Here is a 22,969-nt window from a genome sequence, read left to right as displayed (position 1 = left end):
CGTGCCCTATGCAGTAGTAGGGAACCAACACATCCCAGTTCCTGCGTGTAAGGAACTGACGCATCACCTTCCCTGCAACACTTTCGCTGTATATCGTTACGCATCCAAAGGTACATTGAACTTAAAGTGTCGCGTTTTACTTCTAAAGAGAACTAAGCTAATTCCACCATTTTTAAAGTACAGTATTGTGGATTTTGTCGTTTGTGGTCTTGTGTAAAGTCTATATAAAAATACTTATTTTTATACCACAACTTGTGTGGTGTTCATCTTTAGCGCTGTCACCGGGTTACTGTATGTGTTCATAAATGCTTTACACAATGCCTCTGAGATATGCCTGTCTGCTTGTGCCAAGCTACCAAGGGGTGAGCAGGGGTTATTTTAGGAGTGTACGCACCTACCCTGACTAGACGCAAGGGTCCCTATTTGGTCAAAGGTACCTACCTCTGCCAACTAGAGACCCCCAAATCTAACAGGGTCCATAAAAATTAAATGTTAGCATCGCACAAGCAGTTATAGTCTGTCCTCCATTCCAGTAGTCTCAATAATGCATTTGCTGCTCTAATAGCAGTGGAAGAGATACTTATACACATGCACCACAGCATGTACAGCTGCCATCAGGTACTCAGAGTTGCATTCCATAAATCATGTAACATGCACAGGTTAAGAGCAGACAGTATTTTTTTAATGCATATTTGAGAGCAATATTGATACTCCATGTGTGTCCAAGACGTATTGTGCTACAACATTCCTACATTCCTGTGTGCCTGTGACAATTTGCATACATTAAAACATCACACGCTCATGGCTTCCTGGAAGAGGTATGGTGCAGTGGCCAGGGTACCTGACACCGGCCCATGGGGTTCACGGTTTGATCCCCGGCGGCTGGTCAGTCCAGCACCAAGTGACTCTGAGCAATAGCTTGCCTAATCTTCCCGAGAGCCCCCAGTACCTAGACACCCTTGGGTAATTGTGCACTTTACAAATACTGGATTTCATTCAAACCCAGGACACCTATCAAATGTTTAAATAAAACCTGCATTCTTAAATGCGCTCACAGACGTATTGCAAAACTACTTACTATACACAGGTTTTTTAGAGTCATGTGGGTTCTCAAAAGAGTGCCTACCTCTCTTTGTTGGGAAACAGATTTTGATAAATGGATGAGATCGGTTAGCAGATGAGCCGATACGAATCCCATCCTTGTCACCAACATGTAAAAGAAGAATCTACACCTTGGTTGGAAGCCATCTTGCAATGCCCCAGGTTGGAGCTCGAGTGGCAGAATTCAGTAGTCAGTTTTGCAACACTAGACAGATAGCCTAATTGTTCGCTACTAAGTTTAATGATGATGACATGCTCACAATTTTCCAGTCAGAATACAGTTGATAGCTTTTGCAGCTCGAGGGATGACGGGGACTGCAGAGATCCACGCCTCTGCGTAGTCTCCCGTGACTCACGACCCATGGCTCCGCCTTCAGGAATGGCGATCGAGCTTCAGAGACGCTAGCTGCTTCCCGCTGCTCTCGCAGTCTGCTTCTGCGCTGGCCGCCGCGAAGCAAGGAAAATGAGCGTTGGAGCGTGAACGAAGCATCGGAATCGCGGCTGAAAACCTCTGAGGACTGTAGCAGAGGAGCCGTTTAAAACTCTGCCCCGCGAGTCCGGTTCAACTGTAAATTACCGCATCACTATACTCGCTACGTTCCTGGACTGTCAGCGGAGAGTGCATTCCGAGAATGCCCGAGGTGAGCATTCCCTCAGTGATCCCTCAGTGATACCAGCACCGAGACAAACTGTGAGATTTAAGGACTGGGGCTAGGGATAGGTTGGCAAAAGTGGAGGGGGAAAATGAAAAAATGTCAATCTGACCCTCTCATTAGCAGAAGCTGAATAAAGCGTCTTACACATTATACAAGCATTTCGTGAAAATCGGCTGTAAAGTATCAGCGGTGTTTCTCAACTCCAGGGCCTTATAAAGACTGCCAAGCTGTAATTGTGAGGAAAAAAAATCAAATAAAAAAAAAAAAAAACCTCTTGATGGTCACGCAATAGTACAGTTAAGTCTCAGAAGCTTCATAAGTTCTTTGCAAAAAAAATATATATATATATATATAAAGGAGAGGTTGCACTTCTAAGAATGGGCAAACCGCAGAAAGAGTGTGAGGATGCAGTCAAACTCAGCAAAGTGGAAGCGGCTGCCCGACAGAAGGCTAAAACTCGCCTTGCTCTGGCTAGAAAGGCGGCACGCAAGGCTGCTAAGGATAAAAAAGAGGATGGCAACAGGGAGGAAAGCCCTGTGCCTGAAGATACAACACCCGAGTCTTCAGATGATGAACTGCCTCTCCCCTCCACCCCCCAACAGCACGAAGAACAGTGTAAAGCAGTACTCAAGGAGGGCAACATGGTTGACCTTAATACTGTAGTTCCTTCTCTTCAGTTAGAGGTGGTAGTTCATCCTCAACCCCCAAATCCTTCTCCAACTCCGGCTATACCAGCGGCCCAGACAGAAGAGGGGGGTGGAAAGAGTGGAACCAGAGGAAAGGAAGTGAAGGATTTTCCACTTTTTGCGAAAAAAACAACTCCAAAATTGATCCTCCCCTCCTCTTCACAGGATACACCTGCCCCAAGTGCCTTATCTAAAGGCCCCGACAAGACAGTATCTGCACCTCAAACCCAGCTTCCAACAGCAAATGAGGAAGTAAGGGATGGGGATATCATACAAGCGATAACCCCCAGGAATGAAGAAGCAACAGGGCTCAACTTAAGTATACTGGACTCTGAAGGGAGATCTGAAGCGAAATTCCAGCTAGACATTCGTGAGATGCTCAATTTAATTCTCGACGAAATCCGTGAGATTAAAAATAATCAACGAACTGAGCTAGCTGCCATCCATGCCAGAATAGATAAGCTGGAGGAAATAACATTAGCACTCCCTATAAGGGTTCAGGAAGCTGAGTCAAGGATAACAAGCTTGGAAGATCAAATGAATAGGGCCTCAGGAGCAACCAAGGAGGCTGTAAAGAAGAGGATCTCTATGGAAAATAAACTTGAGGAGTTGGAGAACCATTCTTGTAGATCAAACCTGAGAATTGTGGGGGTTCCCGAAGGAACAGAAGGCCCAGACACGATACAATGGGTTAACTCCTTCATCCAGAAAGTAGTCCTACCAGACTTTGAGGGAGACTTAACAATAACAAGGGCCCACAGAGTACCGGCTCAGCGTTTCCCAAATTCTCCATTTCCAAGAACAATCTTACTGAATTTTGCGGACTTCAGGGTTAAGGAGCGGATTCTTTCAAAGGCCTATCAACAACGTCAGTTTGCTATTTCAGAAACTATTAAATGTAGGATATTCTCAGACATGACTGCGGCCGCGGCCAAAAGAAGGAAAGAATTCGTAAAATTGTTACAGCTGTTCAAAGCTAATGGCGCCCAGGCCTCGATTGCTCAGCAATCAAAGCTGAAGGTTCTTGTAAAGGGAAAATTCTTTTTGTTTACCGATATTGAAGAGGCCCAGACTCTTCTCAATGAAATATCCACAAAGGCTTAGGTTTAAAGGCTCAAAAGCTTAAAAAACTTAAAAAGCGATTACATCTAAGAAATCCGAGTATTCTGTTAGCAAAAACATAAAAAAAAATATATATATATATATATATAATATATATATTTATATAAAAGTAAATAAAAAAGAGGGAAACAATCAAGGCGGCGCCTGGGTTAGTGGGTCATACCAGGTGTAACAAGAAGACACCTGAAGAAGCTATGGGGGGGGAGATGTGGGCTGCGTGTACGGAGGGGGGGCTCCCATGTCACTGGGGGGGTGTAAGGTGGGGGGGGTAAATGCAGTAAAAAAATACAAGCACAGTAGGTCTGTTATTCTAGAAATTAGTTGGTACAGAATATGTTTCAGATTTTTTTCTATAGATGGGATTTGATCCATGCAAAATCCTGTCCTTAAATGCAAATGGGCTGCTCAACAAACAGAAATACGGTGCCCTTTTAAAATGGATTACAGCCCTTAAACACCAGGTGGTCTTCCTCCAGGAGACACACCTGAAAACACATTATCCAAAATTGTTTCTGCCAAGATATTTCTCCCATGGGTTCTTCTCTTCAGCAGGGGTGGCACAGAGGGGTGTCGCAATCTACTTCTCAAGAAACCTACCTTGGGAAATTGTGCAGGTGCAAAGAGATCCTAAAGGTAGATGGCTTTGGGTGGTAGTAAAACTGCTGGGAAAAACATTCAACCTTGTAAATTACTATGGCCCAATCTTAGATGACACCACGGCCCTGACTGAAATTAGTGAAACGTTAAGGGGTACTCCGGGGCAAATTATAATAGGGGGTGATTTTAATTACATTCAGGATTTAAAGAAGGATACCTCTAACAAGAATAAGAAACAATTAAAACCAAAAACTAAAAGGGTGCTAGAAGCCTTTATGGCAGAATACCAACTGCGGGACTCTTGGCGCTCACTGAATCCCAACACTGAGTACTACACATGTTATTCTAATAGATTTCAGACAGCCTCCAGAATAGACTTATTTCTATCCTCCAGATCGTTTCAAATCTCCAACGCATTGATAGGTTGTAATCCGTTTTCAGATCACGGGAGGATTGAAATTGAATTGATTCTGGAGGGTATGGAGGGGGTGCGTCCCAGGTGGCAGCTGGATCGTACCCTCTTACAGAATACATTATGGGTAGAGAGCTTCAGAGAATGGATAAAAGAGTTTTTTGTGGTAAATAAGGATTCAGCAGAGCCTTTTGCAGTATGGGGCGCATTTAAAGCTGCAGCCCGAGGACAGATTATAGCATATTCCAGCAACAAGGCAAATGTCCGTAAGGGAAAAATATCTACCCTTCAGTGTATCGCTGAGAAAGAGTACGCATTAAAACTGCATCAAATGCCTAATAAATGGGAACAAGCCAAAGCATCGCTCAGGGACTTCTTTATTTTGGAAGAGATAAACAGCTCAAAGGCCTTCCAGCAAAAACTATATGAAGATAGCCAACTGATGGGGAAGCTTTTGGCTAACTCGATCCGAAAAAAACAAGAGTCCTCTATTATTTTGAAAATTCAGGATCCCCTCGGTGGTACAGAGACTCGGAGTGAGGGGATCGCGAAAATATTCCTAGATCATTATAAGAGAATCTATTCTCCTGCTATTCAAGTGGAAGAAACACTAATCAGGGAATATTTTGACAATCTGGATATACCCAAAATTTCTGTCTCCAGGCATAATCAAATAAATAGCGAAATAAGTTCCCTAGAAATACAAAATGGTATAAAGGAAACAGCGGGAGCGAAAGCCTCAGGTATAGATGGGTTCCCAATTGAGTTTTATAAGGTGTTTTTGAAGGAACTAGAAGACCCCTTGAAAAATCTATTTAATTATATTCGAATTGGCGGTACGGTTCCTTTAGAGTTCAAAGAGTCCACAATTATTAGTTTCGTGAAGAAAGATAAGAACCCCGAGGATGTGAATTCCTTTAGACCAATTAGTCTGTTGAACTCGGACTATAAGATTTTTATGAAAATCTGGGCTCAAAGATTTGTGTTCGCAGCCCAGGAGGTAATACATCAAGACCGGACGGGGTTTATAGCCGGTCGTTATATGGCTGCTAATACAGAATATTTGATACAGGCGTTAGATTTTTTTAATATTAACTCAATCCCTGCATGCATCTTAATGATTGATGCAGAAAAAGCATTTGATTTAGTTAACTGGTCAGTTTTATTTACTTCCCTGGGTTATTTTGGGTTCCCTGCTTTAATTATTAATATGCTACAGAATATTTATGAAGGGGCATCAGCCCAGGTTATAATTAATGCTAGGCAAGCAGGGAAGATAAAAATAAATCGAGGCACTAGACAGGGGTGCCCCTTATCCCCCTTGCTTTTCACTTTTTTTATTGAACCTCTAGTAATAAAATTAAGGAATAATGTAGCAATATCTCCCCCAATCGTTGGAATGTCAAAACTAAAATTATTCGCAGACGATATTATCTTATATATGGCTCCCGATAAAGAAAATATTCTTCATCTTATGAAAGATCTTAAGGAATACGAAAAGATTGGGGGTTATAAGATCAATGAGAAAAAAACAGAAGTTCTTGTTTTATGCTCAAATTCAGATTTTCTTCCATTAGAACTTCAGCCCCAAGCAGAAAAACGGGATCCAATAAGATACCTAGGGATCTATGTAACCAGGGAGTATCAAGAACTTTTTCGTTTAAATTATTTAAAAACGAAGAACAAAATCAAGAGCTTACTTGAACAATGGGACCTGTTGCCTTTGTCTTTGATTGGCAGAGTGGCTTTGGTAAAGATGAACGTACTGCCTTTGCTTTTATTCTTGTTTAGCAATATCCCAATTAAAGTTAACATGGCCTTTTTTAATGAACTTGAATCCATGATGAGAAGATTTATTTGGAATAAAAAGGCCTCAAGAGCCAAGCTCTGGGTGGTACAACTTTCAGTAAACCTAGGTGGACTCGCTCTGCCCCATTTTAAAACATATTATGAAGCAGCTTTATTTGACATAGTGGCGGGATTATTAAGGAACAGACAGACAAGAGACAATTTTTTTGGGATAAAATGCTTGAGGAATCAGGCTCTCAAATTTTTTTCTTTTTAAAAACTGCAAAGCTTCCTAAGAAAACCAGATATAAGACACTGATAGGATATGCATCAAGATTACGGCTCTTATTTAAAAAATATGGTTCAGATGGATCTATTCATTTGAAACTGATAGAATGTGCTAAGATGGGTCTTCAGATATCATTGAATCACCTGCTAGAATGGGAATCCGCTGGATTTGGGGAAATAAGGCACCTACTCATCCAAAATTCTGTAATTGGCTGGCAAATGGTAATAGATAGAGCACATCCTAGACGTATTAGGTTCTTCGAATATATACAACTGGTCAATTTTATAAAAAAAGAAATAGGAGGGCTAGATACAACACCCAATGTTTTGTTAACAGCTCTATATGGGGAGAAACATACAGGTATTGGATTCTGGTATAAAAAGCTCTTCCCCTCTGGACCATCTCCTTTAACTGCTTGCCACTTAGAAAAAATAAGCCTTATGACTCAGTGTGTTTTTACAGATAAAGACTGGGAAGTTATATGTCATTTAGGAAACAAAGCACTCCGAGCAGCTAATTATAAACGTATGTCCTTTTTTTCTCGTTGGTTGTTATATTATACCCCTGAGGCTTTGCAGAGAATATTCCCTGAATACGAGAACAAATGTTTCAGATGTAAAACTAGGGGTCAGGGTGGCTGGCATCATATCTTCTTCTCCTGTCCTAAGTTAGAATCCTTTTGGAAGGGGATTTTTACAGACTTGGAGATGGCAATTGGGAAAATTCTACTACCAGAGGCAGAGATAGCCCTTTTCGGTATCTGTAAAGATAGGAACAGGTTTAACAAATCAGAAGAAGTGTTTATTTTTATCTCTACGGCGGTAGCACGATCTTTAATCTTACAAAATTGGAAATCTATGATAGCCCCATGCCAATTAAAATGGATTAATAAAATGAGAAGAACATGTAACTTTGAGAGAGCCTATGCAGGTAGAGTGGGAGCGATTGCTAGGTTTGAAAGGAACTGGAAATATTTTGAGATGCTTGAATCGATAAAAGGAAGTTAATAGTCTTATTTAAGTCAAATTTTTAGAATGTATTGCTTCTACATTTTTAAGAATTTCAACTACATATTTAATCTGCTATATTATACCAGTCGTTTGTGTATTCCATCATAGATATATTTATTTGTTAACGTTGTGCGATTTTGCATTTGTACTTTAAAGAAATAGGATAATACTCCTCCTGATATATATTGTCGGTCCACCCACTTTAACGCTCTAGTCTCTTTATATATGCCAACTTTACATGTTACTGCACTAGCACTTAAAAAATTTACAATAATATTCTTGCTGTTTTAAATTAGCGGCTTCCATACCACATTGCACTAGCACTTTATCAATCCGTATTGCAATCTTGATGTTTGTTCCATACCAATAGTTTTTATATTTTCAATCTGACTACGTCTTTGTTTTAGCACTTTATGAAAGGAAAAACGTTTAGTCGTACGTTATTGCAGTTTGTGTAGTTTTGTTTCTTGTATATTGTCTGGAAATTTTTGTCTAATTATGAAGTAATTAATGTACCAATGTTTATCCTACGGCTTGTTTAATAAAAAAAAAACTAAAAAAGAATACAGTTGATAGCATCAAGAAGGAAGCTTTGTCCACAAAGCCAATGGCACATATTATGGGCATGCATAGATGTGTACCCCACGGTGCTGCATGAGATAGTAGGCATGTGCCCCTTGGTCAACGCCACTGGTGAGGTTAAGGCACAGCTCATAAAGACTATATCAATCCCCCAAATGAGGTGAGGGTGCAGGTGATACAGAGCGGGATATTAGTCAAGCTGAGACTGCAAAATCATCTAGAAACTGGTAATGTCACTGGGACACATTCTGAACCTTAGAGAGACCCAAAAATAAACTAAACTTGCAGCTGATATGTAAGTGGAAGCTACCATGCTCTCCGTTAAAAAGATGCAAGAAAACTGCCCAAGCAAAAGCAGCCAAAGACTTCAAAAAGTCTTATACATCTTTATACCAGTTTTGTGAATAATGTGGAGAGAGAGGTGCAGATGAGAGGTAGTGTCCCACGAGATTACACACAACGGCAATGAGGAACATGAAATAAATTCAGACATTTGTGCCAGTCCCTATCTTCGACAAAAAGCTGGACATGCAAGTACATAAAGTGGGGGTGGTAGATTAAAGAAAGTCGTCTGAATCCAAAGAGAATACAAAATGCTAAAAATATACCAGATCTAAGGTGCAAATTGAGTGCCTAGAAATCATGATACTCATTGACATTGAGAGGTCTGTGTATGTAATTGCACCAGAGCATTTCTTAACACTAAAATCTCACTCAGCCAGTGATTCCAGAACCTACAGCCATGAAGACATTTGTATATCATAGAGCCCAACTAATCTAGATAAAAGGCATATGTAAATCCATCACATAGGACAGTGAGACTCAAGTATGAGCCATAGTATTTGTAACAGCCATGGTATACAGTTCTGCTGCTGCTGAGGCACTACTCCACATCTAACTGACTCTAACTTTCATTTTTAGGTCTAGGCTTAAACAGTGCATCTGACAGATTGCTCTTTCATTAACGATATACATAGAATGAGCTTTCGATCTGGCCTCTTTCAATCAATTAATTTCCTTTGATCAGCCTCGTTTAGTCATTGGCTTGAGACTTTGTTAATTACTTCTTAGCTCAGCACACTGGAGTAGTCCTCAGTTACCTAATGTTTTTGGCTGTTTCAGTGTATCCTTTCACCTCAACTCAAGTGCTTGCATTAAGTACTTTACAAATGTTGTCCGCTCTGTCAATACTTCCTGATCCCCTTCCACGTATTTCATTCTGATTGGTAACGCTGCTTCCGTTAGCATATTAAACCCAGACCTATTGGCTTTGCAATCTTTGTTTGGCAAAGAACATTATGTTCCAACCTTAAGTCTTCTAAGGGCCTGGGCCTCTTTCTCTCTTTCCCTGTCTCTTTCTCTGTCTCACACACACACCTTCTTTCTCTCTCTCTCCCATTCTTTCTCTTTCTCTCTCTCTCGAAGCGCATTGTGGTACCCAACCTAATTTTTGGTGCTTCCACCAGCTGCACTAAAGCCTTTCTGATGAACTGGAAAACATATCATCACTGAAATGTCAGTTGGGCTGGGACAGAGGCATAGGGCTGCTGAGGAATATCTCCTGCTTCTGGCCACTTCTCCTCCAGCTGGAGCTGAATTTGTAGGTAAAGGTTTCAGTGATTCCCATTAGCACCTATGTCACCAGTAGCCACTAAAGGGATTAGGTTATTCTCTTTCCTTCAGCTGGAGGAAGGTTTGAAGATTTTTAACATGGCTCTATACATTTCTTCTTGTGCTTCCTAGATGTACTTGCCGCTGGAACTCCAGAACAGCATTGACGTAGCAATAATTGGCCTCACACAACTGGCCGGGGCCCTAAAGGAGAAAATGGCTGCATTACCATCAATTGAGGAGACAACCTCGCAGCTTAATCAGCTCCAGAATATCTTGGACATGGCCAATACGCAGATGAGTCAGGTGAGTCATGCAGCCTCAAGTACAAGAAGCAGGAAATGTACAGCTCTCACTCCCCTATTACCCACCAAGAAGCACATTCAATAACTTACAACAAATTAACATATCTCTCTGATGTTCTTTTTTGCTGTGTTGAAAGAAAAAAAATCAGCAACAAGATTTCCAAGCTTTCAATTGCCACATGTCATAAATTATGGGCGCTACTGAATAGATTGTGGTAGACCACGGCACAAGTCCTAAAAAAAGAAGTGGGGGGACAATTTCACCGGAGGTGACGTCACGACAGGAAGTGACATCACGAAAGGTGGCTTACACCATCGGGCTCATTGCCTCCCCTAGCTCACCCCTTAGATGCGGTTGCATCTGAGAAGCCAGCGTGTGAGCAGCGTGCTGTGAGCTCCGATCTCGTCCCAGAGAGGCCAAGAGTGAAGTCCAGCTGTTTGGCAGGGGGACGGCGTCCACCTGGTAAAATAAGTGGAGGGACGCCGTCCACCTGCATGGTACCCCGACTCGAGCCCTGTGGTAAACAGGCTACCATGAAGTATCATACACGTTTATATATATATGTGAGTAAGGTGGGGATTTGTGCTACCCCGTCCTGAAGGAGTATTAGACTCCGAAACATGTTCATGTAGACGCACACACGAGGTTAATGGACAAAATTATACACAAATAACCTCACACTGCACTATTTTAATAATACCAGCCTGGGGGGCATATTAAAAAGTTTTTTCTTCACCCCACGTGCCAGGTATTATTTAACTATCAATTATCACTTTTTCAAACCTCACCACTCACGAACAATCATTACCCTACAAACACCACACATAGTCTGAATTAGTGCTCTCACGTAATCGTTGGTCGTAACACGCCGCATCCCGTAGAGGGGTGCGAAGACCCCGATGATGAAGCATGACACCAAGGGGCCTGTTGGTGTGTGAGGGGTATTTTAAAAAACACTGAGTGCTCCCCACCAAGTGGGGATCACGTCCACAGTCCAAGTGGATTTTATTCTGTTTATGATACCATGAAGTGGTACCAGCCATTTAGGACCACCAGGGAGAGCATCATGAATTCCACATAGGATGCAAACGGGCTCATCATTTCATTCTCATTGATGATCAAAGAGTGACATGTCATGTGATTGCCAGTTCCAACTGTAAAATGTTTTGTGAGATGTTTTTTTGCACCCAAGATGTGAGGTTCTGTTTGAACCCCATTGCCATTGGGCTGGTTGTGCGCAGTAAAGGAGCAAGAAGAGTCCGAGCGGGAGAGAAGCTCTGCATATGTCCTCTGAGTGGGTGTAGACATCCAAATGGAGACAGGGTTGGAAATAACATCATGCACAAAGTGTGCATCTCATTTGAGTCCGAAGTTCCATCATGGGAGTCTGCGGTCTGATGACCTGCCAGTGAATGTGATGGCAACAGGCACAGAAGATAATAAGATCAGATTGAATCAACGGGTGTCTGTCAGCAGTGGAGAAACAGACAGGTTTTCCCAACTATGCTGGTGTCACAGGAGCTGCAAGGATCTTCTGTATAATGGATTCATCAATGATGATTGTCAGTATGCTAGTCCATAAGGATGCCTCAATTTTCGCTATATCTTTTACTTTTCCTGCAATGTCACAATACCTACCTGACCTTGCCCGAATAGTTAGATTTTAATTTCAAGTCTGAAAGATTGTGACCTGTTGTTATTCCTTATAATGATACATTTGCTGTTTTTGCCATATTTCTCTCTTTTTAGGTCTGGTCTAGAAGTAGCTTTAACTGTTACATCAGCTACATGTAATTCGAAATCATAAATAGAAAATATATACATAGGCAGGGGTGTTGATTTACAATGAGTAAATGTTGGTATTGTGTTTTATATATAAAAGCAGAGATGATGTTTGGGTCAAGTGTCTTCATCCATTTGCCTGTTCAGCGCTCGTTTACACTTTGCTTTTATCCATCACTGCAGACAATAGACACCTCACTTCAGCCACTGACTCTCTTGTACTGTGAATGATGGCATGTTACTTAATCATATAAACATATCGACCTAAAAAGAAGTGCGCTTTGCCAGTGCTTTTTTTTCCACTCATCCGATTTTATATTTTAGTCATCCTTTTATGTTTAAACTGTATATTAAGGTTACAGTATTTGAAAGGCACTAGCACCTTTTATCTGGGCCAATAAGAATCCTATTTTCCTTTAAAGTGCATTAAAACAAATCAGTTTTCAACACCCTTTTCTAAGTATATCTGCCTGGTAGCAACCCCTCTTACTGATCCATTACATTGATATGTGATAGTATTTTTTTTTTTTATGCAAGCAGACGGCTGGCACATTTTGTTGGTGACATGTTTTCATTTCTGTGTTCTTTTTTTCTTTCTGTGATACATGCCTTCAATAAAAAAGAAAACAATAATGACCCATCTCATCAGCATGCCAAGGCCAGAGCTATTGGCTTTGCCAATGATTGTTCTATCTGCCTAACAGTACTTCTTATTCTTGTTATTACAAGAGTTTCCAGAAGCATGTTTATTTTCTACTTATATCACTACGTTGATTACATCACACATTTTGCCAGTGGAATTTTTACTGACCAACGACTTTTTGTTATTTTAATTCCCGTCTTAAAACCCTTTCACTCCAAAGCTTGGCGCTCGCTGCCTCCTGTCAGTGGACTAAAATACCCAGACTAATGTTTTGACCTAGTTCTAAAAAATCTGCTGATAAAACTCTTCTGTTTTTCAAACTCACCTTCGTAAAGTATTCGGATAAATGGTGTCCCAAAGCCATTATTGATGAGCTGGTCTGGGTACTCTCTTGCAATAGAGGCGGGAACTTTAAGACCGAAGGAGCATTAGAGGCTCGCCTTGGAGACATCCTAGCAATGTGTAACGTCAGCAGCACTGAGATGGGCTTTACTCTGCTGTGTTGTATATACGTACAAGTACGTACCTACGTGTACTACGTGATGATTTCGCCTGGTGCTGGAAGCAAGGTCGCGTCCACATCCTGTGATTCTTGACAAATCACTTAATCTCCCCGTGCCTGAATGTGTAATGTAAATACAGTGCTCATGTAAAGCGCTCCAAAACCTTCGGGTCGAGTTCGCGCTATATAAAATATGCAAAAAAAATGAGAAAGCCAAATAAAATTCGACTGGGTGTGTTGCTGAGAAAATATGGTCTTCATAATGACGCCCTCATGTGACGTACCTTTCTTTTACATTTTTCTTTCAGACACAGAGAAGAAAAAGAGAAACTCCGACTGCAACGGCAGTTCCCTTCTCTGTGGCGACCCTAGTGAATGTGCTGTGCGTCAAGAACATCCCACTGCTCTTCGCCTACATTAGCCAGATACCCCCAGTGTTGACGTCTAGAGCGGAAACCCCACTTGATCAACCTTCCGTGGACCTGGTTGAGAAATTCGGCATCCCCGCGAACACAAGTAAGTGTGAGGATCTGCCTGTGCCCACAGCGGGAGGTGGGCGTCTAGGGAAAGGGTAAGATTTAGGACCCAATCACAGCGCGGTTGTTCTGGTCAGGTCTATTGCACGCCCTTGGTGGTGAATGGTGCCTTTTACCTCGGTGTGATGAGGTGGGTTTCCTCCACCAAGCCATTACCATCTTGCTGCCCTTGTCGGGGGATTTACAGAAGACTCATCCAGATTAAGCCATACAACACCTGCCTTCCATTGGGAGACGAGGGGCCTGTACAACTCAGACATTGCAGCTGAGCTACAGTGACCACATAAGCTCTTCTCAGCCTACTGACCATGTCATGAGTGATGTAATATGTGACGTCATCAGCAGTGCATTGCACGCGCAAGTTATAGTGAGTCCAACTAACTATAACGTGGAATTTCATTGGTTTTATGTCAGTAAAATTTCCAGCTAACTATAACATGTGTCAAACCTATGGTTTTTTCAGTGAATTTCATAGGTTTTTTAAATGCTACTTCTTAACTATAACGTGTGTAAAACCTATGGTTTTTTCTGTGAATTTCATTGGTTTTTAAAATGCTAATTCAGAAAAATGTCGTGTATGCAACCTATACTTTTGACAATAAAGTTCTGGCAATATTTTTTTCGAAAACAAGCCGTTTTCTTCACTGTTCAAGTTGCATAGACACTCCTTGTAAAGCAATACAGAATTCGAAAGTCTGTACCTTGCCTTTTTTTAAACACATTAAAATTTGTCTGTAAATTAAAATACCCTTACTAAACTTTCGTGCGCGACCATGTGTGCGCACTCTCGGCAACAGTTGTCAATAAAATGGATATCGCATTTCCAGGCTTTCGTGCGCGACCGAGTGCGCGCACCAGCCTATATATTTCGTAAAAACCTTGCGATTTGCACTTATTGAATTTCTTCATACACCCCTCAAAGAACTTCTAGTACGTCAAAGAGACTGTACCTAGACTTCTTTTTTATTCTTATGAAACTTTTCAGTAAATGGAGCCGAATGTCTTTTTAAACTTTCGTGCGTTACCGGATGTACACACCTTAGTATTTTTTTTAGAAATATAAAACGTTTCATACTTCAACAATTGTGTGCTTAAATCCAGCTCAGAAGATATACAAAATCAGGATGGTAGTTGGTTCAACCCGGACCGTTTATTAGAGGTAGATCGTCCGACTCCACCGGAGGACACCCCTAATAAAAAGGACATATATATAAAATGCGGACTAGCCGCTGTACCGTGCTAGCAAACTATAACATATAAATCGTTAGAAAAAACAAAAGGAATCGAGCAAAATCAGTAGGCCACTGATGAGATCTTTTTTTGACCTCGCTAAAATAGAAAAATTAGGAACAACCCCTCATGAGAAATATGAAACTAGTGAGAGGAACCGAGCTCGACGCCATGATGGCTGCAAGACAGCTCGGCTCCGCCGCCCACCCCACCCAAAATAACGACAAATATTATAAAGATACACAACACACCAGCAAATTAACAGGGTAAAACGTTTTATTAAATAACTATTTACATGGCAGCCTACTGCAACATGAAAATAACACTTTCAATTGGTTCTTAATACTTTCAATTCTGGAATTTACACGCAGCACTCCACCCACTTCCCTCACTATCTTTTCTACTCTCAAGAGAGAACAACGTCCTACATCTTTCGGAAGACTTTGGTGAAATGGCTACCGTATCTCATTCATCTTCCGAATCTGACCAAAATGATCGACTACCTTTAATAAGAAAAAATAAATCTTTCATCTGGCAATTTTTCACTTATCCTGAAGATCAAAAGAAAGTGAATGCACCAAAAGTAACCTGCACGATATGTGACTTGGTTCTCTCAAGAAGAAATCCAGCAAAAAAATATTCCTTTTCCATACATGCCATGGTGCGTCATGTCAAACAAGTGCACCCTCTGCAATTTGCAGAGGCAACGACAAGAGCCCTGGCCACGCTATTACCATTAGAGGTGGCCAGCACATCTTCTGATCGACGACCTGTATCCCCATCGAGCGCAGAGATGGACTTCAGATATTTAACTATATATGGTCTATAACCTATGGTTTTTTCAGTGATTTTCTTTTGTTTTTTAATAGCAAATATCAAAAGCTTTTTTGTGGAAAATGACTAAAATTAGGTATACATAAGCGGCGTTCATTTATGTTCACCACAAGCATTGTTAAAAGTAAAGTGAAAGTCGCGAAACAGTAGCCACGCCATCTAGTCCCTTTTAGGCCCCATCATGCACGTAAGTAACAGCCATTTTCTGTGTCATGGCCTCTCTGCCCACTACCAATAGCCTATGATTGTTCGAAATTGGTTCTCTTTGGGTCATTCTCTGTTCACAAATAAGCATAAAGTCGCAATACTCTGTTTAGTTTTTGCAGATAGTGAAGGATAGGTAGTGCACACTTTTGTCCCCTTTGTAACCCATCATGCCTATCTCTGCCCCGTTTGTTGGTAGTTGTTTCAACCCGGACTGTTTATTAGAGGTAGATCGTCCGACTCCACCGGAGGACCCCCCTAATAAAAAGGACATATATATAAAATGCGGACTATCCGCTGTATCGTGCTAGCAAACTATAACATATAAATCGTTAGAAAAAACATGAAACTAGAGAGAGGAACCGAGCTCGACGCCATGATAGCTGCAAGACAGCTCGGCTCCGCCGCCCACCCCGCCCAAAATAACGACAAACACTATGCAAATATTATAAATATGTACAACACACCAGCAAAGTAACAGGATAAAACGTTTTATTAAATAACTATTTACATGGCAGCCTACTGCAACATGAAAACAACACTTCTAATTGCTTCTTAGTAGTTTCAATTCTGAAATTGAACACCCAGTACATCCAGAGATCATGTCTGACAAGTTGTGTGGGGGGATGCCTTGCTAATGCCGCCACCCCCACCACCTTCTGTAGGAAGGACTCTGGATATGCTTGGTCCCTGAGAGGCTTCGATGTCCCCGCCTTCCACAAATGTCATAAGTTCTGGATGTTGAGAGCCATACTTCAGGGTCCGACAAGTTGTGTGGGGGGATGCCTTGCTAATGCCGCCACCCCCACCACCTTCTGTAGGAAGGACGCTGGATATACTTGGTCCCTGAGAGGCTTCGATGTCCCTGCCTTGCACAAATGTCATAAGTTCTGAATGTTGAGTGCCATACTTCAGGGTCCAAGAAACGCGGACTCGGAGGGGGCGCTTGGCTCCTGCCCCCTCCCCAAGTCTTGTTCCCCTGGTATGGCCTGAGATCCCCCCGACATAGGCGGCCGGCTCCCGGGGTCAGGCGGAACTTCTTGCCTTTTGATGCCTCTTCCATTCTGGACCTTGTCCCACAATCCGTTTGACCTGAAGACACGTCATGCGGTGCCCTGGTCCGACCATCACATATACCTGCGCCAGGAGACGGCGTGGGGTGCACTGGAAGGGAGAGGCGGCACGAACGAGCCTCTCCCACCTCACCAGGTGGAGGTTTCTTAGCTACACCCCAGCGCTTCACTCGGCCAGCTGAGTTCCGCCTGCTCCTGCGGCACAGTGCCTCGCTCGGCCAGCTGAATTACGCCTGCTCATGCTATTACACCGTCTCACCCGCCATCCGGCTGAATTGCACCCACTCTTCCGATACAGCGACAGGCGGCTGCCACGGAGCTCAGGAAATGGCGGTCGGCTCCACAGACTTGGGCCTGGCCTGCAAGGATGGCTCTGGGCAACCCTGGAACTCGGACGCTTGACTGCTAGGGCATGAGCCCCATTCCCAAAAGCGTCCCCTCAGCCTTGAAGATTCTACAAGAGTCACCGAGGCCCCCGACTCCTGCAGACTTCCGGTGGGGAGCAACTGCCATGATTGCTCGCGGAATGGCCACGACGTAGCCACGGGAGGTCTCATGCTGACGCCAGCTTCAGTCTGAAACATCCAGAAACACTGTAGACTACCAATTCGATCAGTTCCGGTGGAGCCCCAACGACGTATCGCGTTGTTGCGTAATCCGTCATATGACGCGCCGCGTTAACGCACCCGGAAGTGCTCCGGTGCGCGAGGCGCGAAGCGCAGCTTCCCGGAAGCAATGCGGAGCGCGTAACGTAAGCATTTACATTTCAGTTGGTTCTCCCTCACAATATTTTCAATGTCACATAAAAGTCACCCATCACCCACTGCCATCTCTGGCTGTTTCCATGGTAACACCTCATTCTGCACCTGGCTGAAGGCACAGGTCAAAAGTTCATATCTCAACGTTCTACAGCAAAGTAACAACACTGTTTTCCCTCCAGAAACACCTGCCAATCCACAGCTCTGTTACATGTCTTTTTTTTTCACACCCAATAGTACTTTTCGTTTAACATAAACATTAACATGCAACGTACTGTTCAATCTCCACTTCTTACAATCAACCAATCATTTTTATTTTTTAAACCACACCCAGCCTCTTCCTTTTTCTTTATTTAGAATTTCAACTTCTAACTACCATTCCACTTCCAGAACCGATCGGAGGACGACTACAAATCCCTTGAAAATGAAGGTCTGGCTAATAGGACACAGTTATATTCACTGGAGTGAAAAATATGCAGTAAGCAGACGAATTTGCAACCTCAGCTTACCAAATGTACACATAACATGGATTTCCAAAAGAGGATTGAAATGTCACCAATTGATTCCATTGGTGAAAACTTTTATGCATCTCCCAGAACCAGACCTTATAATTGTGCACTGTGGTGGGAACGATCTAGGCACAATCACTGGGGTAGGTCTGGAAATGCTTCTAAAAGACACCTTTCAACAATTGATGACACTTTTTCCTCGATCTGCCTTGGTATATTCCAATATATGCCAAAGACAGAAATGGAATTGGTCCAATCAACATTGTGCACAATTTGAGAAAGCAAGGAGACATGTAAATAAATCTGTTTCTGCGTTCCTCAGAGATTATAGCATGGGTTCTATTTACCACAACAACTTGCGATACCACATGCAAGACGTCTATAGGAGAGACGGTGTTCATTTCACGAATGAGGGAAACAGAATCTTCCTCTGCAACATCAGGCTCTGCATCGGTACTTACTTATAAATGCAGAAAACACTCAATTAACACAAGGGCTCTTTTCAGAGCCACCTTATATCTAAGCACTCAAACTACTGATTTATCTCCATTTTCACACTCTAGTAAAAAGGTGTGCGCGACCGAGTGCGCGCACCACGCAACTTTAAAAAAAATATATATATATATATTTTCGCCTTTAAGGGCCTTACTGCACACCCTGAGAAAACCTACGCAGCAAAACAATCTCTACCTTCTCCCCTTTCCATATTCCAACGCTTTGAAATCAACAATATATTTACTCGCAATGACAAAATGGCGGTCAACACTTCCTGATTTCCTTCGAATCGAACGTTAACAGACGTCACGCAGCAAAATTCCGCTCGCGCGCGCAGCCGTTTGGGTGCGCGCACGTGTGCGCGCGTATAGATATATAATTGACTTTAACTTTAATTTCCTCAGCAACTACTGAACGGATTTACACCATTCCAAAAAAAGAGTAATCTGCGAGCCGGACTGTACAGTTTTGCCAAATTTCTTATAAATCCATTCACCCGTTCGACCTGTAGCCGAGTCTAAAGGTCCTATGGAAAATAACATGGAGAAAACACGTTTTGGGACCCCCCTTTTATCTCAGCCCCCACTTGACCAATCCCCCCCAAACTTTTAGGGAAGGAGCGCAGCGGACCGAGCCATCTTCTTTGAGAAATTCGCTAAGATTCTTCAACCAGGGCCAAAGTTATTCCAAATAGAATGTTGAGGATTTCCTATGGAAACTAGGTCCTAACTATAACTACCTACTGGCGACCGCCAGTAGGTAATATATAGATATATATATATATATATATATATATATATATATATATATATATATATATATATATATCTATATATATATATATATATATATCTAAGGTCGCAGAGCTAACTGATTCTCAGTGATTTGAGGCACATTTCGAGGCAGTCTGGCAGAGCCCTGAGTTTTCTCACTGCATGTCGGTGTAATTGTTTGATATCCTTGCCTGGGAAAGCCTTGTCCCCTTGGCGGTCCTACTCATTGAATTATAGCGACCGCTGCTCCAGCCCCACTAAAATTGTGGACAGACTGTTACTATGTCCCAGTGGCCCTTGGGCGGACAGGCTTCCAGAACAAAGGTTTTCAACAGCACAACTCAATAAGGCTCCACCAACGTAAATCTGGGGCTTCACCCACATCTGCATGAGGTAGGCACACAGTGAGTTTGGCAGGGTGGCTAAACTGCCAATTTGTAGTCATTCACCCACTCCACCAAACTCTAAATGACTCTCCTTATGTGTTCTTGTTTTTGTGATGCAGATGTTCCCATTATGGGTAGTGCTGTTGGTGTGCCTGAGGTTTGTTAGAAGATTTCTATGCAATGTGTTCTTTTCTGTGTCTTACTTTCATTTTTGAAGAACTAATTGTATCACTGGAAAAGTCGACTGTCTGGTATGTCTGTGCTCCGTTTGGCTGTATGGGAGGTGTTGTGTCTAATATATCATGATGGACTTTTTATCTGGTGTGCACTGGTAAAAAGTGTTGTTTAGAGCACAGTGATTGTCACCTGTATGGTTCATCTGTGGGACCCTGGTGAATGACAAGAGGCAGGTGAGCAGCTTCCAGGGATCATTGGGGGAATAAAGTGGAGATGGTTCCCTAAAAGTGGAGGATAGGTGAGCTAAGGGGGAAACAGTAGAGGACTCTGAACTAAGGTCGGGCCGCCACACACTGCCACCCTGCTAGTAAATGGACAGCTAGGGGCAAAGAAAGCTGAAAATATGATGTAAATAGTGGAAAGAAGAAAGTTGGAAAGTCTCAACAGGCTAACTGTGGATAAAAGGGATTCAGAAATGGTAATGTAAATGGACCTCCACCCAAAGGGGTGAATGACTAATAGTATCCTAGAGAAATGGGTTGGTGAACGACCATAAACTGCATTGAGGACGTAAACACTTAGCATTACAGGAGTCTGTGCCTAAAATATAAATATGTGGGAGACTGAATGAAAAGCAAAGATAAGGACCAACTCCATCACCACAAGATTACAGAAGAAAGCTCCCCTCCATGTGATTGAGGGCAACCAGTGACCAACATCCACTTTATATTTTTTAGTAGGGATGTATCAATAAAAATATAATGCAAATTGATTAATATTCATGCAGTTGTGAAGCTTAGCATTAACCAAACAGACATCATGGCTCCTACATGCAGACATCAAAAGACTGTTAGTGCCACTAAACCTTCATACAGATAAAACATTTTCATTCATTCTTTTCACTAAAAAGCCTAGATAACCTGTGACTTTTCTTAAAATGTTTGTTTAGGCTAAATAACACAACTTTGTTGCACGGCCAAGTTCTGCATGTAAAAATGAGGGCATCACGAGAACTTTCTTCTCGATTTCTAAAGTGCCAGGCAGTATTTTTGATAATAAAAAATGACTTCTTTTCAACCTTTTCTTAAAAGGCGTGGATAATTTGAATCTTTCTCTAAAATATTCTAGGACTTGAGTTAGAATAATAAATAGCAGTTGGCAGTCATTAAGCAGACTATCCTGTCCTGCCTGCTCTTCCGTTTTCAGGCCCTACCAGTCAGAATGCTGCAGTGTGAATTAGAACTACTGCAGAAACGACCACGTTATCTGGGGTGCAAGCGAGCACAAGTGTCAAGGATGGTATTGCGGCTTCCAGAAGGAAGCGTGGACAGGTAAGTAAGTAACTGAGCTTATAAAGCGCCTGGTTACACTAGCCAGTGTGTCCCCGCGCTGTACCGCTGAGGAACCCATCCTGGCCTGTTCCTGTGAGGCACCCACTCCTGGGCACCCCAAGGTAAAGCCAGGCATCCTTAGCGATTAGGGCCACTGTGGAGCTTAAGCAAGCTATTGCAGAGTGGGACCCATGATTGGAGTAGGCACCGTGGCGAGAATTATCAGGTCCGCGGACATTGAGACCAAGACCCTGCCACAACGGGAATTGAACCCTGGTCCCGGGTCAGATCTCTGTATCAGGGTTTGCTGCTCTAACCAGTGAGCCACACTTCTCCACTGGCACGCGTCCAAATATCCGAAAATATTACCAAGCTGCCCAGCTCAGAATGTTCTACAAAATGACCCAGCTACGAAACAGCACGTCATTGGGTACAAATGATGCAGAGGCTACGGGAACGCCACCCTGGGCGGTTCCATGGCTCCAGAAACAAGCATGATCGGCAATTTGCTATGTGTCCGAAAGACTTGAAACCTCATTTGGGATATGGGTTTCTTGCCAAGACTGTTAAATTGACCACGTATCCATACATTTTTACAACCCTGCAAGGCAACATAGATTTCATCCAGGGATGAAGAGGGAGGTCTTCTTGAAATGGTCCGAGGAGATTTGTAGAATGTTACGGGATTTCTTCCTTGGGGGTTTGATCAAGGATTTCTGGAAGTACAAATTAGACTTCGGAGCGCAGAACACCAAAGACTGAGCAACTGAGATATTTCCAGCAGCGTCATTGGTCCCTCTACCCCACTAATAAGTTGTCAGCTAATTGCTCGCTGTCTGATTGGGGAAAATCATTTACGACATGGACCGGTCCCAAGGGTCTGATTTCTACTATTTATGGCTTTCCTCATGGAGGAGTCTGTAGATCAAACATGGTAATATATGCAGCAATGGTCCAGAAATGTGGCCTGCCCGATACCACTGAAATACTGGCAAAAATTATGGGAAGACATATTGCCCCTATGCAAAAGTGTGCAACGAAGGGAATCCCAATATAAAATAATGATGCAGTTGTACATTATACTGAGCCATAGAAAGCACATGCATGGACATTCTGATGGCCAGTGTTGGAAAGAGTGTTGTCATGATGGGGATGTGAATCATGTGTGGTAGGCTTGCCCCAGATTAGCTTTATTTTGGAAATATTTTTAAGCCACATTAGATAAGTGATCGGCTATCTCTTAGGACCTGACCCTGCAACTATAATACTAGGTCTCCGTCCGGAGGGTTATGAAACTATAACGAAAGAAGACTGGAGAATAATCTTCAATATGTGGAAAGAGTCCAGGATACCCACAATACATGAATGGGTGAGCAAGTTGTGGGCTTTTTTAGTCATAGAAAAACGTACTTGGGGTCTCTACTAAATGGCCCGGTATGTTACTCTTACAACGCAACTATTACAACGTAATGCTGTTACAACGCAGCTATTACAACGCAGGATCCATTACATCGGATGCCATTACAACGCATGGCATTACATAGCAGATGCTATTACAACGCATACCATTACATCG

At 42.5% G+C, this 22,969-nt stretch overlaps 1 protein-coding gene across 1 annotated transcript in view; it reads left to right on the top strand.

The window, feature by feature from the left end:
• The window catches only part of LOC147730764 (uncharacterized), a 625,137-nt gene that overhangs the window by 365,068 nt on the left and 237,100 nt on the right, over positions 1-22,969 (top strand). Inside the window, exons 20-21 of the mRNA XM_086955578.1 lie at positions 9,987-10,160; positions 13,396-13,603. Of these exons, the coding sequence (XP_086811704.1) occupies positions 9,987-10,160; positions 13,396-13,603 (382 nt within the window). The remainder of the gene's footprint in view (positions 1-9,986; positions 10,161-13,395; positions 13,604-22,969) is intronic.

This window comes from Lissotriton vulgaris, chromosome 2_1 (assembly GCF_964263255.1).
Source record: "Lissotriton vulgaris chromosome 2_1, aLisVul1.2, whole genome shotgun sequence".
NCBI lineage: Eukaryota > Metazoa > Chordata > Amphibia > Caudata > Salamandridae > Lissotriton > Lissotriton vulgaris.
Note: the sequence above shows the minus strand (reverse complement) of the source record. Positions and strands in the feature narration are given on the sequence as shown.